At 43.4% G+C, this 21,298-nt stretch overlaps 2 protein-coding genes across 7 annotated transcripts in view; one reads left to right on the top strand and one right to left on the bottom strand.

Annotated features, from left to right (window-relative positions):
- The window catches only part of crema (cAMP responsive element modulator a), a 492,677-nt gene that overhangs the window by 229,952 nt on the left and 241,427 nt on the right, over positions 1–21,298 (bottom strand). The window lies entirely within an intron of this gene.
- The window catches only part of pard3ab (par-3 family cell polarity regulator alpha, b), a 272,576-nt gene that overhangs the window by 187,626 nt on the left and 63,652 nt on the right, over positions 1–21,298 (top strand). For all 6 annotated transcript variants that reach the window (XM_071906610.2, XM_071906609.2, XM_071906608.2 and 3 more), the window contains 3 exons: positions 515–559; positions 9,324–9,554; positions 11,027–11,279. In XM_071906610.2, the coding sequence (XP_071762711.2) occupies positions 515–559; positions 9,324–9,554; positions 11,027–11,279 (529 nt within the window). The remainder of the gene's footprint in view (positions 1–514; positions 560–9,323; positions 9,555–11,026; positions 11,280–21,298) is intronic.

Raw genomic sequence — 21,298 nt, 5'->3', positions numbered from 1 at the left:
AGCGAATATTCCAACGAAATCAAGTCTGCCGTAACCTTGAACACATGCCCCCCTGCACGCCTCTAATGTTTCAAACATGTGCCTTATATTCAAATGTATTCCACCCTCTCGCCTTTTTTGTATGAAAACAGACTCTGCACCTCTCAACCAAAGTCAAGAACTTCGCTGTGTTGATTCACCTTGAAATGGCTTGGAGCAGATGCTGATTGCTTTGGCTGCAGCAGTCTCTCCGCTCACTCTCTCTCTCTATAATCATATCTAATCTTCCCGACCGGATTGCCGCTCTGTGCCGTGTTGATATCACAACATGTCTGATTGCTATCCTCAAACCCTCTTTTCATCCCCCCCCCCTCCCTCCTTGTCTCGCATGGCGTCCGATCCTAATTGAGATGAAGCCATTGTGATGTTCGTAGCGCTGCCTGGATGTCGCATGTTGGAATGTCAAGAGCACTAACTTAACCCCAAATGTTTGTTACCCCCCCTCTCCCCTTTTTCCTTCCCCTCCCTTTAACAGTAGCCGACGAGATTAACCTCACACCTCGTCCCGAGACCAACACAGGTAAGGACCGGTTGCACCGCAAGGTAGAATGGAAAACCTCCATCTCCATCTCCATCTCCATCACCATCACCATCCGCTCTCACAGTGCATATCAAAGGCCTGGAACCGGGGGGGGGGGGGTATAGGTGGTATTTGAATGAGCTGTACATCACATTTAAAGACGAGATGAAATGAAAAATGCCTTTTTAACCCTTTTAGATCACATCCCCGGTCATACTGTGCACTTATTTAACAATATATGCCAAAAAAAATACCAAAAATCAATTTCATTATATTCTTATATCAAAATTCAATCATGTTTTCTTCCTGTAAAACAAAATATGCCGTGTGCTTACGTAAGCATGCCCGTAACTAATTTCAACCAATAATATCATGACATCCACCCATCAATCAATCTTCAACTTTTAGCGTACAGAGCTAAGAGGCTAAGATTCATTAGTTAGCTAGCTAGCAGCAGCACGGTACTTCGGTGTGTCTTCGGGTGTTATGACACGCCCACTTTTCAACGTTCAAATCAAATTCCTCCCAACGTTACGTCCCGCCTGTCTTTCCTGTTTCACTCGGAAATACGTCACGATACGGAAGTTAGATACTCTCGAAATGCCGTTTCATCTCGACTTTAAAGCTCTTATGAGATCTGACTTGCACTAAAAGTAAATTACAGTTTTATGACATTATACCATGTGATATTTCATTATCTGATCACATGCAGCACATTGTTTACCAAAAGCTTAGCTGTTCTCCCAATAAATGTCAGATTTGCAAAGGAGATGGTGCACAGAAGCCTTCTTCCATTTTGAACTAGGTTACCCTTCGCCTCCGGCATCTTTCTAAGCAACCAAAAGTGTAGAGTAGTCCCACTTATCTATTGCAAATGACATGCATAAAACCCATTTACATACTCACCAATATTCAAGCAACAAAATTGTCAGTATTTTTGGCTTTCTTGGTCAAAACCTACTCATGCCCCTCTGGCTCCAAGTCCTAAATATCATCTCAGTTCTCAGTCTCTGCTGTCCATCTTGTCTTCCGTTACTCTTTGCATCTTAAGATTCGAACAAGACGTGCTGATTTGACGACATGTTACCGCACACTGTCTGAGGAAGGATAGGAGCTGCAGCAGCAAGGCAGAATGAGAATCTGTTTTCCTCGCCAAGAACTATAAATGAAGTGGAACTTGTCTCGGTGGCCTCGGAGCAGAGATATATTGACAACTAAAATGGAAACACTACATAGATACACAGTGCAGTGCAAAGGCACAGAGCAAGACGACGCTCTGCAGAGGTATCTTCAGCTGGCGTTCTTGCAGATTCCACTTCAAAAGTTTCAGCCGCCGCCCTTTTTTACTCATTTGTGTAGTATCCCATGTATTCGGTGTTTTGCTCACTCTTGACAAGACAAATGTGTCAGTCTGCAGATTGAAGACTCGCAGTGCTTGTGACAGTTTGAGGTCGCCGCTGAACATGGTTGAGAAGCAGGGGGGGGGGCAACTACAGATTTGATTTTCCTCCTTTGCGTCAGATGCGGCCGTAGCGCTAATTGTTTTGTGTGTCGAGAGTGTGTGTTTGCGAGCGCGTGTGTGTGTGTGTGTGTGTGTGTTCATGTGTGTGAGGGGAGGGAGAGTAGAGAAAGCACTCTGTCCTTGGCTAAGGCAGCGAGCTGACAGCGAGTCATCCGTCATTGTCAAGTCTTGTGTGTTTTCACTGTCACCTCGGCTGAATAGAAGGCCCGCTTCTGAAAATCAGCGACTTAGCCGACAGAATGGATCCCGCTGAAAGAAGAGGTGGAGAGAGAGAGAGAGAGAGAGAGAGAGAGAGAGGGAGAGAGAGAGAGAGATGAGAGAGTTTGAGAGTAGAGCTGTCTCGGGGCAGTTTGTAGTAACTCTTCAAAGTTTAGCTGTGGACGCTCACTCAATATTAAAGAGTAAAAACTGAGACACACAGAGGAAAGGAGGAATAAAAGAGGATAGGGATATAGTCTTGTGGAAGAGACACATAAACAAGACTGAATGTGCCATCAATGTACCTTTTTTTTTTTTATATGTGGATAGCTGAATCGCTACTTTATACTTTTGTCGAAACCTCGAAACAACAGTGTGTGGGCAACCATGAGATAGAAAGGAAATGGTTTCAGACTTTTGGGCAGGTTATGATATCATGACTCAGCGAGGAAGAGATCGTGAGTAGGTGATAGATTTTAAAATGTTTATCAGCCAAATGGTGGCAACAGATGAGTCAGCTGCAGCGTTGCACAATCTGAAAACAACTGCAAAAAAACATTTAATCCTGCACCGAGTCTTAAAATCTAACTTTCCTTAAAGGGGCAATAAGTAAGATTTTCACTGCCCTATAACACAAATTGACCATAATATGTGGAGAGGTGATGGGGTTGTTGATCAATACTAATGACTCAACAATTACCTCACCAGGTGCTGAGATTTCTGCCTTTCAAACCTTATTTCCACCAGAGACTTGTATAGGAAGAGACAAGTTTTTTTTTTTTCATGTTGTTTCAATTCCTTTTGGTCACCAATAGAGGCAAGATAAACTTTATTTATATAGCACATTTCATACACAAGGGGAATTAAATGTGCTTCACATAAAACTCAAAAAATACATAATTTGCATAATAGAATGACATATTAGAAAGAAAGAAAGATAAAATAGGAAAGTAATGATAATAATCGCAATGATAAACTCATATATATATAATTTAGAGGTTGATAAAGGTCATAGATTACTTGATGCCCCTTTTTAAAAAGGTGAAAAAAAAACTGCCAATGATGTGCGATCACTTGCTTCTGGTGTAAATCAATGCAAATCAATTAAGTGCCATTATCTTGAAACAAGTGGAGTGATCCGCCTTGTCTGAAGACCCCTCTGCGTTGGAAACAAGTGGAATGGTCTCACTCCGCTGGCAGATCTTCAGACTGCAGATAACAGATCGAATGACTTGTTAAGGTGGACTTTTTTTGCAGTGTGGACACTCTGGGGAACGGAGGCCTCTCCCCACTTTGGAATCCAACACCTATTCAATTTCCCTAACGTTGCGAGGCTAATAGATTTCAGGCTGTTTTCTTTAGCGTCCGGGGGTTTATTTTCACTTCCAGGGCCCCTGCGTTACTCGCCCAGCCTCTTTTTAAAAATCCACACTCCCAACTAAGTATCAGTGATCCATGGTCCATTTAACATGGCCAAAACACTGCCGTCCCGCTGAAACCGAAGCCCGCGACAGCTCAGAGCGAGGGGAGAGACGGGGTAGCTTAGCCCCGCTCTCTCTCTGCGCCGTGATTGGCCGAGAGCGTTGTTGACACAGACCGCCGCCACATGTCGGACAAGGACACTTGAATGGCGGAGGACAATACCAGACTGTTAGCTACTGTTCGCCGGCAGCGTCCAGAAATCCAGTCACACTTTGCTTCACCCGCAACTTTTCCAACACGTTGTAAATCCATGTGTGAGAGTGGCTTGTGACTTAAGAGTTAATTTAGATTCATTTTGGGAAGGGGGAATATTACCTGAAGTTTATAATTTAGTACATAAGGGATCCAGGTTATAAAAGTGTTATAGTGTTGTGGTCCTGTGTTGCTCAAACTGCCAGGCAGTGATGGAGTCACAAATAAAAAGGTGGCTAAATTATGACGTCCAGTCAGTGATCATCATAAGGCAAACAACCATAAAAATTTATTTTATTTTCACAAAAGCATTAATTTATGCTTTTCCCTTAAAAGACCCTGTCTTATTATAACCTATGAATTTGATCCTACAGTATTAATGTGATATATTCTTTAAATTTAGATCAAAGATTTATGTCAACCTAAAAAGGTGTGTAAAGTTGATTCTGCAAATAAAAAAGAGGGTAAATTGAGTTTTAACCCTCCACTGGCCAGCTGCCAGGGTCAAGGGTTCAATTCCCATTCGGGCCGCCCGTTTTCCAAGAATGTATGTACTCATAGTAATATATGGTGCTTAGAGTAAGTCAGCTATACAGAAATATATTGACCTATTGCTTAAGTTACCTACTATCTTTTAAGAAGTAGTGCCATTTCTTTAAATTTTGTGCTGTCAGTCATTTTGTAAGGGCTTGTGTCACTTTTGTAAACAGTAGATCTCCCATTTTGGAGCAAATGACTTCACTTTTTATATAAAGTGAGCCGCATAAAGACGACCAAAGGCGGTGAAGTCAGATGATGTGAATATTCCTTAATGCGGACTGAACCCACAGCCCGGGTGCTGCCAGTTCCAGCTGAGCCTGATGTCAGCATCAGTCTGACCTCTCCTTGTTCCAGCTGCCAGATGACTGCAGTGTGTTTGTTGCTGTAAGGCCGCCACAGCTTAACTTGGTAGGATAACGTTTATCTGCAGTTTGAATAGCGGTGTCGCTCTGTCCAAACACGCTGCCGCAGATTATGATAAACTTGACGGGTTGCCAGGTTTGAAATCTTCAATTCAGCTTGTTTTGTTTTTTACTGTTGGGAGCTGTGTTGCCAGGCCTGATTATTTAACATTTAGTGTGTTTTGCCTCAAAATTGGATAAGAAATATAGAATCTCAGTTGCCAGCTCAGCTTATCTGAAACTCCTTTGTTTAAAAATTAAATACAAACTCTGTTAATCTTCAATTCTGGGTTAAATTTTATAAGTATTTTATTAGTATTTTTATCCCCAAAATTGAATCTCAGTTACCAGGAATTTCTGTCCAAACCTCCCTTCATATTTAACAAAACACACAGACGCCTCATCACTAGTTTCCTGTGAAACTCAGCTGGTTTTTCAAAACAAACCCCAAAAAAAAAGTTTTTTACGCGACTCGATGCCATTTATCAGATCTCTAACACGGCGTGGATTTTAGATTTTTTTTTCTTTACGGCCGGCGCTGGAGTGTGACTAGCGAAAGGCGTTCGGCGAAGCCCTTAAATAAAGCGGGTGTGCGGCGTGAAAAGCCCATCAGCCCAGACCTCAGTGAGACGTTAAGGGGACGGGACAGGCTGATGAGAATGAATGGGACGCCGCCAAACCCACGGGCTTGTTCACTCTGCATGTATTCAATTTTCCACTTCTCTCTCTTTTCTCTCTCTCTCTCTCTATGTCTTCCTTTCTCTTTTTTGTGTATTCTTTTTCTCTCCTTCTTGCTGCAAAGAAATGGCAATATATTTGAGCTTGTATCCAGACTTGCTGATGTTTTCAGTGAAGTGATCCTACAGCGCTGGCAGATCATTTGGCTAATTTCAGTAAATTTCACTTGATTCATTTTCAGTGCAATTTCCCTTTATTATCCTGAGAAAAAGTCACATTTATTTAAATGATCTGCCAGTGCAGTAAAGAGAATTTGAGTAAAATTGCACTTGATGAGTCTGGATACAAAGTAAAATCACTTACCAAGCTCTGTCATTTTGCAGTGCTCTCTCTCTCTCTCTCTCTCTCTCTCTCTCTCTGTCTCTCTCTCTCTCTCTCTCTCTCTTAGCCTCTCTCTTTCTCTGTCTCTCTCTCTCTCTTAGTCTCTCTCTTTCTCTGTCTGTCTCTCTCTCTCCCTCTCTGTCTCTCTCCCTCTCTCTCTCTCTCCCTCTCTCTCTGTCTCTCTTTCTCTTAGTCTCTCTCTCTCTCTCTCTCTCTCTCTGTCTCTCTCTCCCTCTCTCTCTCTCTCTCCCTCTCTCTGTCTCTCTCTCTCTCTTTCTCTTAGTCTCTCTTTCTCTGTCCCTCTCTCTCTCTCTCTTAGCCTCTCTCTTTCTCTGTCTCTCTCCCTCTCTCTCTCTCTCTCTCTCCCTCTCTCTGTGTCTCTCTCTCTCTCTTTCTCTTAGTCTCTCTTTCTCTGTCTCTCTCTCTCTCTCTCTCTCTTAGCCTCTCTCTTTCTCTGTCTCTGTCTCTCTCTCCCTCTCTTTCTCTCTCTCTTTCTCCCTCTCTCTCTCTCCCTCTCTTTCTCCCTCTCTCTCTCCCTCTCTCTCTCTCTCTCTTTCTCTTAGTCTCTCTTTCTCTGTCTCTCCCTCTCTCTCTCTCTCTCTGTGTGTCTCTCTCTCTCTCTTTTACTTCTTCCTGTCTGTCTCCTTTACTCAGTCTTTCTTTCGCTCCCTCTCACCTCCCACACTCTCCTTTTCTTTCACTCTCTCACTCGTTTACTTAACTTTTGCTTTTACACCATCTTTCCCTCTTTCTTTATTCATCTCTTACTCCCCCTTTCAATATTTTAGTCTCTCTCTTTTTCTCTTTCTCCTTTACTCCTGTTTCTCCCCTCTATCTCATCCCTGTTTTTTGCTCCTCTCTCTATTTCCTTCTCTCTCCTCTTTCTTTCTTTCTCCATTCTTTTTTCACTCTTTATCTGTCCCCTCCCTTCTTTTTTACTCTTCCTTTTTCACTCCTCTCTCTTTTACTCCTTTTATACTTTTACTCCTTTACTACTTTCTCTTCTTTTGTACTCTTCTCTGACACTTGCAAACAGAATATTAGGACTCCTCCCTTTACCCTCACACCTTATTTATTTATTTATTTTTTCCCATCATACACCTCTTCAAGCAGTGAAAGGTGCCATATGGGGAATTATGCCCTCACTACTGTACGAATAGTCTCAGTTTAATTAAGCTGTCATGTTTCTCGTATTTTGCTGATGGTTATTTTCATTCAGAGCCACATCTTGTAATGAAAATTGTAGTCGTTCAGGAAGAATCGTCACTCACACACACACACTCACACACACACACATACACACACACACAGATGGCCAGCTTCCTCCTCGGTGAAAAAAAACAATATCCAGGTTTGATTGGTCCTCTGAGTCTTGACTCGGTGTTTCCTCTTTTTCATTGGCAAACGTTCATTCATTCATTTCTTTTAACTGCTAAATCCTTTTCATGGTCACAGGGGCTGGAGCCTATCCCAGCATGCATTGGGCAGAAGGCAGGGGACAGGTCACCAGTCCATCACAGACAGACAGGCACTCACATTCACACCTATGGGCAATTTAGATTGTCCAATAGGCTTGGGCGATATCCAAAATTTTATATTGCGATGCTGCCCTGCCAAAATATCGCGATAAACGATATTATTGCTTTTTTTGTATTTTATTTTATTTCTTCTAAATTACCTCAAATTTCTAGGCTATATACTGTATACACTGTATAGGGTATATATCGAAAATCGGCATGTTCGCTAAATATTGCAGTATTCAATATTATCGAATATTGGCCCAAGCCTATTCTCCAATCCACCTGATTTGTTAGTCTTTTTTTTTTTGTCCTTTGTCCTTCTTGGCGACAGTCTAACCACTGAGCCACCGTCCCACTCTGCTAGATAACATGTGAAGTTAAAATAACAGTATGATTTCCCTCTTGTAGTCCTGATATTTAGAATGAATCATTTTTTACTTGAAGCACCTCACATTACCCTCTCACCACTGAATGACACTCTGCCTCTACTCACTCAGCTGCTCTCTAAAAAAAATCCATTCTGCCTCTTTCTTTAGGTCTTATTCTATTTCTTCTCCTAGGACTTTACTCTAACATGATCCTATTGTTAGGCCTCGACCCTTGCACTCCTTCTTTATGGTGGCTTGTAGTGTTTGGGGGTCTAGGAATTTAAGCTTATTCAACTCTCATTAAGAGCTTAATTTCTGAAATGTAAATTCATCCGAAGAACGCAGCTTTAACACTGCCGTCTGCAGCAGAAGCACCAGAACAGGGACTGATGTGTAGCCAAGACCAAATTACTCACAACTTCCGCTGCTGCATAAATTCACAGAGGAAACACTGGGAAGAGTCTGAGGTCATACTTGGCTGACTTCAGTTATCGGTCACTTTTGTTGGCAGGATGTGGCCTACTGTGAAATGTGTGTCATATCGCTGAGTCTACCTTGGTGCTGAAATGATTTTCTCTCTCATCCTCTCAAATCATCCTCTTAAATCATCCTGTTAAGTCATCTTGTAACATAACTCCCATGATGATGTGCTTCTCGCTGTGGCTCGTGTTGTGGTGCGTCATCCCCCCATCATCCTCTGCCCTTGACAAGATTTTAAACCAAACTTCGATCATAAGGAAGGTCATTGTAGATATTGATTCTGGACAGACTTGCTTATTTAAGCGGACATTTAAGTAAACAGAGATAGGATATGATAGAATGGAAACAAAATGAGATTCTGAGTCCAGTGTGCTTCTGCGTAGCGTAATGACAGATTGAGACGCTCAATTCAGGACTTACATTTTAGAGATATAAACAAACTTACTAAGACTGCTTCCCCAAGTAAAAGAAGAGATGGGACCACCGTTAGTTCAATTCAGAGATATATTTTATTGTCTTAGAATAGATTGTAACTCAAAACTTTGCTCATACATACTTCCATATCCCTGTTCCCCCAGGTTCCTCAGCGAAAGATGTATTGATTTATTGGGGCAACTTATGGGGTTTAAACAACAGATGTAGCCAATGAAGAAGTCCTACTTTTTACTGCATTGTTGCAGAATTACTGCTGCGCTTTGGCTCCGTCCCTAAGAGGAGTTGCCTGGGAAAAGTTTCCATCTCTTTCCAGCCGTTGGAAATGCTAGTTGCTGAAGTTGCTTGTGGCCTGGTAGCTGGTCGAGATGAATGCAGGAGAAATGGAGGATACATGCATGAAGGTGGACTTCTTCAATGGCTGCCACTGTATACAGTACTAACGCAGGATAGATGTAGGATAAATACATTAAAGGAGACTTCGACAATGCCACCACCATAGGCTGAGTAAGGTTTAGTCAAAATATTGTGTTTATTTTACTACATACCTCGATGTCCTCCTACCCCCAGGTTCCTCCACCAAGGACGTGGGACCGTCTCTCGGCTTAAAAAAGTCCAGCTCTCTGGAGAGCCTCCAGACGGCCGTTGCCGAGGTAACGCTCAACGGGGACCTCCCCTTCCACAGGCCCCGCCCCCGCATCATCAGGGGGCGGGGCTGCAACGAGAGCTTCAGGGCGGCCATCGACAAGTCCTACGACCGACCGGCCGCCACGGAGGAGGACGACGAGGGCATGGAGACATGTAAGACGCTACACGTTCACACGCCGGCCTAGCGGTTAGCGAGACCGTCCCGTTACTGCAAGATCACAGGTTTGATCCCCACAACCAGCCAATGGTATCCATCGACAGCAAGACGCTTCAATTCCCCCCCGTGGGAAGGGATGAGAGCGACTGCTAAATGTCAAAAATGTGAAATGATACACTGATGAGTTCAGTGTCATTGCATTGTGAATAACTGAAATGACACTGATGTAGATGTTACACTAACACTGCAATGATAATGCATCACGAGGATGAGCATTGGAACTGATGGATGTGTCAATCACTAAAATCCCGACGTGGCATCCATACTTGTGCATGGGAGTGACAGCGGTCTGACTAACGCTGAATGTGTGGCAGTAGATTTTTCTCAGCGCTTGTGGCAATGTGGCAAACTGCTGACTCAGGATGTAAGCGTTTTACGGCGTTAGATGTTGTCAAATGCACCGCACTGTAAATATTAGGCTCCTTAGACAGGAGGAGCCGGGAATATGGATAAAGCCCTGTGACAGACCGGCGTCCTGTCGGGGGAAGTGCACTCGTGCATCGAGCCGCCTCCTTCCACACAAATATACAACTGTTTTTTCTCAGTGGTGAGGATCACTGCGGTTAAGATATTCAAGGGACGAAGACAAGCTGTCGGTGCCATAGGTTAGGACAGAGCGATGTGTATGAAGTCACCTATCCCTTTCTCTTCTCTCTTCAGCTAATACAAAGTGTGTTAAAATATTCCATTCACATGCATATCCGAAAACAAAGATAACACATCAAAGCATTCAAATATTTTGAAGAGTTATTCATTTTATAAGCAAAAGTTATCTGCAGTTCATCATTCAATACCTCTAAAATTTTGAGGACCTAGTTTCTGAAAGTGTTCAGTCGACCACTATCTTTGCAAAAACATGAGAATTTGTTTTTCAATTTGTATTAATAATTTGTCAAAGTAGGTGTCAGTTTTTCATCTCTCTTTGGAACTCTTTGAAACTATTTTTTTTCATATGTGGGAGATACTTGACGTAGAACCATAAAATAGTAATTAATGTTGTGCTATTAATCATTTTGTAAGAGTACGTGTCTAATGGTCTCTAATGGTGGCTTTCTCATTCCGGAACAAAGCTCTTCAATCACTTGCAGTATGCTATTAAATTGTATTGCAGGGGTTAGGACGTTGAATTAATTGCACCTATAAGAACACTTTTATCTTTCATTTATTAGACTCATAGATTTTCATATGCGGTGTAGTTCAACTTTTTATTGCCTGTGCAATGGTAAAAAACTGACTTGGAATATGATGTGCTCCCCATTCTGCCCCGTCACTCTCTCTCCCTCTCTTTATCTCTCTCTCTCTCTCTCTCTCTCTCTCTCTCTCTCTCTCTCTCTCTCTCTCTCTGTCTCTCTCTCTCTCTCTCTCTCTCTCTCTCTCTCTCTCTCTCTCTCTCTCTCCCCCCCTGCAGTGGAGGAGGATACAGAGGAGAGTTCGCGGTCGGGGAGAGACTCCGTGTCCACGGTGGCCGACCTGACCCCGCTGCCCGGCGGCACCGAGAAGCCCCTGGTCAACGGCACCAACCGCACCAAAGAGGAGAAGAAGAAAGACAAGGGAGGGAAGGAGAAGAAGAAGCAGCAGCAGCAGCAGCAGGAGGGAGGGAAGGAGAAGGACAAGAGCAAAGCCAAGAAGGGCATGCTGAAGGGACTGGGGGACATGTTCAGGTAAGGGTGCGAGACTTTGGAAACGAGTTTTAACTCTTACTCGCGTCCCGTGAAGATTATTTACAGATCGCTTTTAATGAAACAAGCTTATTACAAAGTGCTTGACAGAGCAGCAAAGCACATAAGAAACAAGACACGCTGTCATAATTTTTAATCTAAACCATTTTAATCATATTTTTTAAGATATTGCCCATGTTTTATAACCATAGTCTTTTTGCTGTCGGCCGATGAACAAGTCTGCTTGAGCAGTTGAGGATTAAGTGCCTTGCTCAAGGGCTTTTTGGAGGTAGTTGTTCACTTTCTGCACCGAGAGTTTCCCTGGAATACACAATATACTTAACAGTAGTGCAAGAACACAATGTAAGTAGAAAGTGTACAAATATAATTGTGAGTGCTGAGTTTATCTTGTGTTGTTACATCCTATAAGTACATTATGTATCAGGGAGATTTTAATTTCTCACTTCCACAGTATTGTGTGTCCATTGTAAAGTGAAGTGGCTGTTGTAAAGTGAATAGTTAGCATTAAAACTTCCCTAATGTCCACTGTACAGATCTATATGTACTCTCTGAATCGGACATTAGGGAAAGTTTCGTTTGTGTTCAATACCAGTGCGACTGTCCAAGTCACACTGATCGATTCGTACTGCAAACAGCTGACACGACTCCATTGGTGAGTTTTGTACACTGCGGTCCCGTGTGGTTCAATAAGCAGAGCATTAACATTACCGGGGTTAGGGTTTCTATTCCCGCCCATCATAAAAATGTATGCGCTCATGATGCCGCAAGTCACTCTGCCTAAAAGCGTCCACCAAATGACAAACTGTGTGTTTTGTTCAACCGAACTTGAAGAAAAGTCGGACGTGCCGAGCTGCACGTCCGCAAAGAGCCGTTAACACTGTGCTAGGAGTGAGAGAAATGAGCCGACCGGGCCTAAGCTGCACAGTCACAACAGATAAAAGTGTGTGGAAACCCTAATTAGGCTACCAGACAACTCGACCCCAGTGCCTCATTTCCGCAGTATTAATTCTTTCTCTGCAGCCTCCAACATTTCACCTGTCTAAACAATCCCTTCTAGTTAAATTGACAGAAACTCTCTCCCTCACACACACACACTTACCATTAGCCCATAGACTGCACAACGCCTCCCCTCTCTCCGTCCCCATTACCATTGGCTCCCAGGTCCGGGCCTTTTGATCCACCCTCTCTCTGTCTGATTGGTCGGGAAGCCTCCGAGCCCGGCCAGTAATACATCTATACATCATATTAGCCAAAGTGGCGGTGACAGGGAAGGGAGAACAGTGACTGTTGTCTGAGAGAGGAGAGTAATGAGGTCCATAGGGATGGAGAGAGAGAGAGAGAGAGAAGGGGTGAAGGAAAGAGAGACACAGTGTGGTGCAATATAAGAGAGGGATACAGAGAATGGAGAGAGGAAAGGGGGCAGTATAAGAGAGAGAGAGAGTGAGGGAGAAAGGGAAGGAGGTCTAATATAAGGGAGAAAGAGGGGTTGGGGTTAGAGGAAGAGAAGAGATCGAGTGAGGCTGAGGAGGATGGCGAGAGTGGGAGGGCAAAAGAGAGAGGGAGAGAGAGGAGAGATAACAAGAGCAAGGCAATAGAAGAGAACGAGAGGGGTAGAGCGAGGCAGAGGGCGAATGAGAGGGCAGTATAGGAGAGAGAGAGGGATGGAGAGAGACAGACAGTGGGGGGAGGGGGTATAAATATTTCTGCAAGTTTCAGAAAGTCAAATTTAAAACTTTTAAACTTTTAAAAAATTGAACAACTAAAATAAAGAAACAAAAAACTCGCAAAAACAGCCTTTTCTGGTTGAACATAGCCGATGAAAGCTTTAAAATTATGAATGGGCATTTTAACAAAAAGGACACCAGGGAATTAATTGCTAAGGGTGATAGAATTGACACTGTCTTGTATTCAGTATGAGTGGACATGCACAACAACAATGTGACCAAGTGGAAGTGCAGTAATGTAACGCAGCATAAGAAAATAAACCTGACACTACTGCAGATCCCATTCACATCTTTTGGTGAAATTACACCATTTATCATCCATCTGCCTTATTTCGTTTTCCTTACTTTCCAACTCCACCTCCAGTAAATATCACCAGATGGAAAGAATCTGTCAGTGCCTCTATCTGATTTCATATTTGCTTGAAAATTAGAACCGCTCAAACAATATATACGATATTTTTATACATTTTAAGCCCTTCAATTTAGATCATTTAAGACTTTTTCTGACTTTTTAAGGACCCGCAGATACCTTGTAAGAGAAAAAGGGAGAGGGGCAAAAGAGAGAGTGAGTGTGTGAGAAAGAGAGAGAAAGAGAGGGCCGGTGAAAAAGGAAGAGAGGTAGACCGAGGTAGAGGGCGAATGAGAGAGGACAGTAATAGAGAGAGAGAGAGAGAGAGAGAGAGAGAGAGAGACATAGTGTGTGAATGAGAGCGCTGGCCTTGGCTGTCAGAAGCTGATATTGAGCTTTTTGGCCCTCAGGGGCCCCGTAGGGACGGAGCCAGAAGGGCTCAGAGTTACACAGGTGGGACTGCTTCAAATGACACCAGCTCTCTATTAAGAGAGCAAGGAGACTCGTGGAAGGCAATCAGGAACACACACACACACACACACACACACACACACACACACACACACAGACTGGAGTAATCAGCGGGCTGCACATGCTCAAACACTGCAAACTCGTACATGCAGGCATAGTTTACACTCATATACACACTGGAGTAATTACAAAGCAGCACACACACATATGCAGACATATTCTCACTCACACACACACACACACACAATGTAGCAATCAATAGGCCACACACTTTACACACAGACGCACACACACACACAGATAATTACTTGGTCACAAACAAAGACATACATACACTGGAGTAAATACTGGGACACACTGATATTTTACACACACACACACACACACACACACATTACACTAATCACTGGGGCATGTACACACTATGCACACATACACAGAGGCATATTCTGCAGACACACACACACACTGGAATAATCACTGGGTCATACACATACAGACATTATATACACACACTGCACTAACATGCAAGTATAGGTTACATGCATGCACACATACAGACACACTGGAGTAATCTCTGTCTCTCTCTCTCACTCTCACTCTCTCACACACACACACACTGAACCATCCTCTGCCTCTCCTCATCTCAGACGATAACGATCGGCCTGCATTGTCAAAACATCAGTGTTCTGGAGCTGTGATTGGCTCGATATTGGCCACATCAGTGATCTGCTCCATTAAAACTCTGTCTGACTGCCTGTTTGATCCAAGCCCAGTATTTACTGGAAGAGACGGCCGCGCACTCTACAAAATGATGTGATATATTCAACCCATCTGTGTGTCTAGTTGGGAACACATATTTCTGCGTTACATTTCCACAACAACAACAGTCTGCAACATTTGCCGCTCTCTATCGCTGATTGCTGTAACACAATAGTGATTCAGCCTATAACAAGTAGGGATGCACCGATGCCACTTTTTCAATGCCGATACCGATTACGAGTATGGAAGTTTAGTACCGATCCGATCCATTACTTTTACTGAACAGTGCAGGCTTACTTCCTTAGTTTGGGGTCAACGGACAAAATTATTGAGATAAAATCCTTGTTTTTCCCACTGTTTGAGAAATTCAGGCTTCTATGTGCCACAAATGCATAAAATCAAGACAGTTTGCTTTTATTTCTTACATGTTACTCATGGCTTTCGGTATCAGATTTTAGTCTTGGGTAAAATCTCCGATACCGATATTCCATTTTAGCCTGGTATCGGCACCGATACTATCGGTATCGGTGAGTGATTTGCTGTTCTAAACACCCTATAATCCCCTGTTTTACGTAACCGGTTTGTTTCCGGTTTGTTTGGAATAAACAGAAGAAGAAGAGCTGGGTAGTTAGCATGAGCAGTGATAGCCACCATGGCTGAACAGACAGAGAAAAGAGAAACTGCATCAACAGAAAATCCAGGCTCCGCCCCCACACTGTTTTGATTGACAGGTGATCTCTGGGCAGTGCAGTGCAGAAACACCACAGCGATGAGGCTGAGCAAGAAAGATGGAAAAAGGAACATGACTGTGTGTGCTGGGCAGACACACTGGACTTGTTGAGAATGACAGGTCTTTTTTAAGAGTGTATGAAAGTGGGAAAGTTCCACCAAAGTGGCTCTACAACATGTCAAGAGCTCGCAGTGAGTGTCGTGTGTGTGTGTGTGTGTGTGTGTGTGTGTGAGGGGTTTTTGGTGCGGGAGTAGTAAGTGTCAGGAGACTCTGAGCTTGTAGCCATACTTTCATGTATATTTGCATGTATGAGCGGGCGGGATCGGGAGTGGGAGGCTTGAGTGAGAGGGAGGGCAGTGTGTGTGTGAGAGCGTGTGTGTGTGTGTGTGTGTGTGTGTCTGTGTGTGTGTCATCAACAGAGCTGTCACTGCCTGACCCTCTCATGTCTCGAAGGCCTCACACTCAGCCCCAATCAAAGCCTCATTACCATCAACCCCTTCCAACAGAGCAGCCTGCCAACTCCCCATCTACCCCTCTCTCCCTCTCTCTCTCTCTCTCTCTCTCTCTCTCTCTCTCTCTCTCTCTCTCTCTCTCTCTCTCTCCCTCTCTCTCTCTCTCTCTCTCTCTCTTCCTCCCACTCTGATCATCACTTGGACTCTGAAGCAACACCCAATCTGTTAGCTTGGCACCGGCAAAGACGGTTGCTGCCCAGAAATTCGAGGGCTGCGCTAATTTTGCACTGGTTCGTGTGTATGTGTGCGTGTGCGTGTGTGTGTGTGTGTGTGTGTGTTCTCGGTCATGTACAAGTGATCAAGCCCTAACTTAGAAAAGGCTCACGCTGCGATGAGCTTCATAACGTGTCGTAGACGGCGCGCTGTGAGGCCTGTTTTTGATCGCCCTCGCCGTCTGCCATCGGTTTCTCTCAGAAACTCAGAATCACACTTTTCTAGGATGAAACTCCTTGAGGAGAGAATTGTCATGGCTGGAAAGAAATGAATGCATCATGCTCTGTTCATATTTCACAGAAATTCACTCTTGACTTTACATATTGACAGCTAACGGAGTAACACTATCACGGCTGTACATGCTGTTAGCGCTCTATCATCTGTGATCATTCTAGGGTCACAGGAATGTTTTGTTAGATCTGTTGTCAAGGTGCTGTAGGTTTGACCCTTGACCTCTTTACTCTTTGATGCCTGTAACGTCGGTAATCTAGCAAGTCCAGCTGCCGCTAATGTTGCGCTCACTGTGACTCACTCCATATCAGTGTGACCAAGTCAAATTTGCTCGAGTCCCAAATCAGTCTCAAGTCTTGAGGCACAAGTCTCAAGTCAAGTCCCAAGTCTAAATGTAGAACAGCAAGTCAAGTCCAAGTCAAGTCCAACTCAAGTTCATGTCATGAATGTCAAGTCTCAAGTCTAAATGTAGAACAGCAAGTCAAGTCCAACTCAAGTCCATGTCATGAATGTCAAGTCTAAATGTAGAACAGCAAGTCAAGTCCAACTCAAGTCCATGTCATGAATGTCAAGTCTCAAGTCTAAATGTAGAACAGCAAGTCAAGTCCAACTCAAGTCCATGTCATGAATGTCAAGTCTCAAGTCTAAATGTAGAACAGCAAGTCAAGTCCAACTCAAGTCCATGTCATGAATGTCAAGTCTCAAGTCTAAAGGATCTAAACAAGTCAAGCCAGAAGTCCATACAAATTCAGAAATCATTTACACAACCACAAGATCTTTTGTCAAGACTTTAGAAACCTTTTCAAGTCATCAAAGTCAAGTCAAAGTTGAGTCCCAAGTCACCAGAAGTGAAGTCAAGTCTCAAGTATTCTCTTCATGCATCAAGTTAAGTCTCAAGCATTTAAAGTTGTGATTCGATTCCGACTCGAGTCCAAGTCTCCCCATCTCTGCTTCATATAGTACCAGCTAAATGCCTAAAATGTGAAACACTAACAGTACATTCTGGCACACATGCATGGTGTTCCTGTAACATGTCAGTATGCAGTAGTACTGTGTTACTGCTCCTTTTTGTAATGTAATGTCTGCGCTGCTTTGTGCATTTCTGATTTGCCACTGGAAAACTGTCGGCATCCTCACAATAATACTGTAGCCTGTTTCTCACCTCCATCCTGTTGAAGGGATTAGGAGTTACACACTCGCAATACATTGGAAGGGTTTCATTCCATTTTTCACAAAAACAGTGAGCTGATGTCCATCGCTCAATATATAAGAAACACAAACAATAACACTTTTTTAAGGAAAGTGCTTGAGATGGCACATAAGTGAGTTTTACTTTCATGCGAGCAATCATCTTGTTAGAGTAGGTGTCACATTTATCACGGTCGATATCTGATTTAGGAACAAAACTCTTCCCAGATTATCAACAGCGTCCTTGACATTTTACCACTTTAGTTCATATTTTATAGGCATTCGCTTGACTTAATCCCAAATTTGGCGGTTTGTGATGTCCCGACCGGCGCGCTTCACTGACATTTTATTGGTGCGGCATGCATATCCGAAAACGCCGCCGAAAACTCCCCCGCAACACCATGCACTTGTTTGTTCTTGCGGTCCTGTTAAAGGGATTAGCAGTTCAGCTTCAGAAGTCCTTGACATTTTGAAGTTGTCTTCCCAAACCGCCGAACCCGTCTTAAGTCTCTTTATTGCCGCTGCCGGAGACGAGGCGGGCCTAACTGTGCCTGGAATATTAAGATTATTAAATGCCCCGGTGTCACGGTTGATACTCCCGTCTCCTCTCCCAAGTTTTCCCATCCAGTCATAAATCTCGGCGCGGCGGTGTGTACGTGTGTCAGGGAGAGTTAGGCTGTTTTTTAAGGGGCCGTTAATGAAAGTTAGTGGCGTGGAGAGAGGAAGTGTCACCCGTCGCTCGCCGTGATAGATCGCCCCTGCTCTTAGCGCTAACGGCGAGCCGTCACTCCGCCGCCGCATTTCAGACGCAAGCGGTTAAATTAATCAGGTAATGGACCTTCGTCTCCGGCCCACCCACTGCGGTTTCTCTTCCTCGTTCTCATCCCTCGGTTTTCTTAGAGTTCGGTGTCTTGTTATCTCGAAGTATTTTCTCTTGCAGCGTTCCCACTCGTCATGAAATTTATGGAATATCAAGAGTTTAGTTAGGTTGTTTTCCAGACAGGGAAAAGCAGGGAATTTGATGCATTTTCAGGGAATATCATCAGGGAATTTTGCAACTTTAAAGGGGGGGTATCCTAGGATGTGGCAATTCTTAGTATTTCTGGTGATTTTGGTACTTGGAGGTGTGAAGTAATCACAGTAAAAAAATTGAATCATATTACTGTGCCATTTCCCCACAGTCACTAACTATAAAACACGCCCCCTTGTACAAGCCAGTCAGATTTTGCTCCAGTTTCTATGTAGACGCTGGACTGTCTGAAATCGACCAATCAGCGCTAAGAGGAGGGCGGGCCTTCCAGAATGGCCAGCCAATCAAAGCAGTAGCTCATTAGCATAAGAAGCTGCTTATGTAAAACGACCTGTTTTCTTGTAGGTGGGAAACAAACACTGGGAAGTGAATAGCTAAAGCTATAACTAAACGATTTTTACTGAAAAAAACTTCACAGATGTATTTTATAGACACCAGGTAATTATATAAAATTGCTGAAAAAGCAAATGATACCCCTTCTTTAATATAGCAGAATGTATTTTACAACTTTCAATGGTGGTTTTCAGCTGGTTTTCTCCACAGCAAGTTCAACTGTAGTGGAAACCAGACTGTTTTTACCACTTTAGATCAATTTCCAAGCTGAAAAACAACATTAACAAAGCAGGAAGGAACAGCATTTTCAAGTCATGCGGTCGATCCAACTTAGTTATGGAAAATCGCGGAAAAACTCTTGGAATTTTTACATCAGGGCCTCAGCAGAAACCATGTTCTTGTTGTGTGTTTTTCTTGCTTTCTCTCAAACTTTCATTAGTTCACTGTCTCGTTTTTTTCTCTTTCTTTCTTTCTTTCTTTGATATACATTCACACACAACACACTGCCACACCTTTGGTTTTTCTTCTCATTTTCCTTCTAGTCTCTTTATCTTGCTCTCACTCTCCCATTCATTCACTTTTTTTTTTCCCTCTCACCTTTTCTCCCATTCAGTGTTGTTTTTTTTTTCTCTTTTGTTGCTCAATCTCTCACACACCTACACACTCACACCTCCGGCTTTTCTTTTGCCTTTCCTTTGCCTGGTTTATTTTTTGTCTTTCTTACTCTCTCTCTCTCTCTCTCTCTCTCTCTCTCTCCTCTCTCTCTCTCATTGATTCACTTTATCTTTCTCTTGTTCTAAATTCTCTCTCTCTCTCTCCTCTGTATTGCTATTTCATGCACACACACACCCACACATGCCTCCTCTCTTTTCTTTTTTTCTTTTCTTTGCATTTGTTTATGGTCTCTTTCTTTCTTAATCTCATTCATTCACTTTCCATTTACTCTGTTCTCTCTCTCTTTTACACACACACACACACACACACACACACACACACCTTTTTGGGTTTTCTTTGTGCTATCCTTACTTGTTCTGCTTTTGATCTTCTGAATTTCTCCCTCACTCACTTTCTTTTTATCTTTCTCCTTCTCTTTCTCTCCCTCTCTCTCTCACTTACGCACACTCTCTCTCACACACATACACACATACACACACATTCATACACACTCCTCTTGAGCTTTTCTTTGGTTTTCTTCTTCTGTAGTTTAGTTTTTGGTCTTAATGTTCCAGTCATTGACTTTCTCTTGTTCTCGCTCAATTTTTCTCTCTCGTTCACTATCTTCTTTCTCTTTCATTAACACACACACGCACACACACACACACACACACACACCTCTTGGGTTTCTCTCTGCATGTCTCTTTAGAAGCCGTAGATATACTCTCCGGACCAATTTCCCTGTGAATAATCACGGCGGTTCATTGTGGAAGCGAGCGCTGTGCCAAAGTCATTTCTTCAACAGGGCGCCGCTTTATACCGAGTCAATCAACCTGAAATATCTCAGCAATAGCTCCCATTTCGTTAAGCGTCACTCCCCTCCCCATGAATATAATTACTGTGATGAGGCTGCGTCTACGCCTCCCTCATCCCTTACCACTCCCCACCTTTACACCGGCTCAATTGGGTTTGAGGTTTTGAGGAGGATTTTTCAAACGGTTTGATTTGAGCGCCTAGCTGTCTCTTAAGTGATACCTGTTGTTGTTGTTGGGGGGGGGGGTTTGTTTGTGTTTTTGTGGTTGCAGACATACTAGCAAACATTTTTGATCAATCATGTTTGAGGCGTTGAGCTTCTGAAGGGCGGCCTGATGGTTAGAGAGAAATGCCACAAGTTTGAGCTGCCTACCTGTCGGCTTATTGTAAGGTTCTTAGGATAAGAGCGTCAGTAAATGTCTAAGATTTTACTGTAATGGTTGCAGGATTTCTTAGTTTCCCTCTGCTGTTTGCCTTCAAGCAGGGAGGAGATGGAGTGATCATCCTCTCCTGTCATTTTCACAACTACACCAATGACTTGTGCCTCGTTTCAATCAAAGTAGTACTATAGATACCGTGTCGATAAGATCTGCACACCTCTGTCCGCTAAAGGCATGGAACAATCCACCAGAACAAACCCATCGATTAGTTCCACAGCGGGAAAACACAGAAGCGAAGTGATTAAAAACAGAAATACAGGACAGACGGAAGAGAACAAACTCCCAGAACAGATTCCCAGAACATGGACTTTACCGCCGTTAAATGACAACCTCCAAAAAGTCCATTTAGCAGGAATTCCTGTAACATTTCTGATCCCTTCGTTGATGCCCTTGGATAATGTCATCTTTCAGAATGGGGTTTTTAATGGGTTTCACGGTCCCTGGGCTCACTGAACTCACCCGGCGCACCAAAGAGCACCGTGCACTTCCAGTTCAAGTTAGAATAAAAAATGATAAAGAAATATCTAGGGCTGTCCCGAATACCATTTTTT

This window comes from Centroberyx gerrardi, chromosome 13 (assembly GCF_048128805.1).
Source record: "Centroberyx gerrardi isolate f3 chromosome 13, fCenGer3.hap1.cur.20231027, whole genome shotgun sequence".
Taxonomy (NCBI): Eukaryota; Metazoa; Chordata; class Actinopteri; order Beryciformes; family Berycidae; genus Centroberyx; species Centroberyx gerrardi.
The sequence above is the reverse complement of the archived record's forward strand: the minus strand, read 5'-3'. Positions and strand labels throughout refer to the sequence as shown.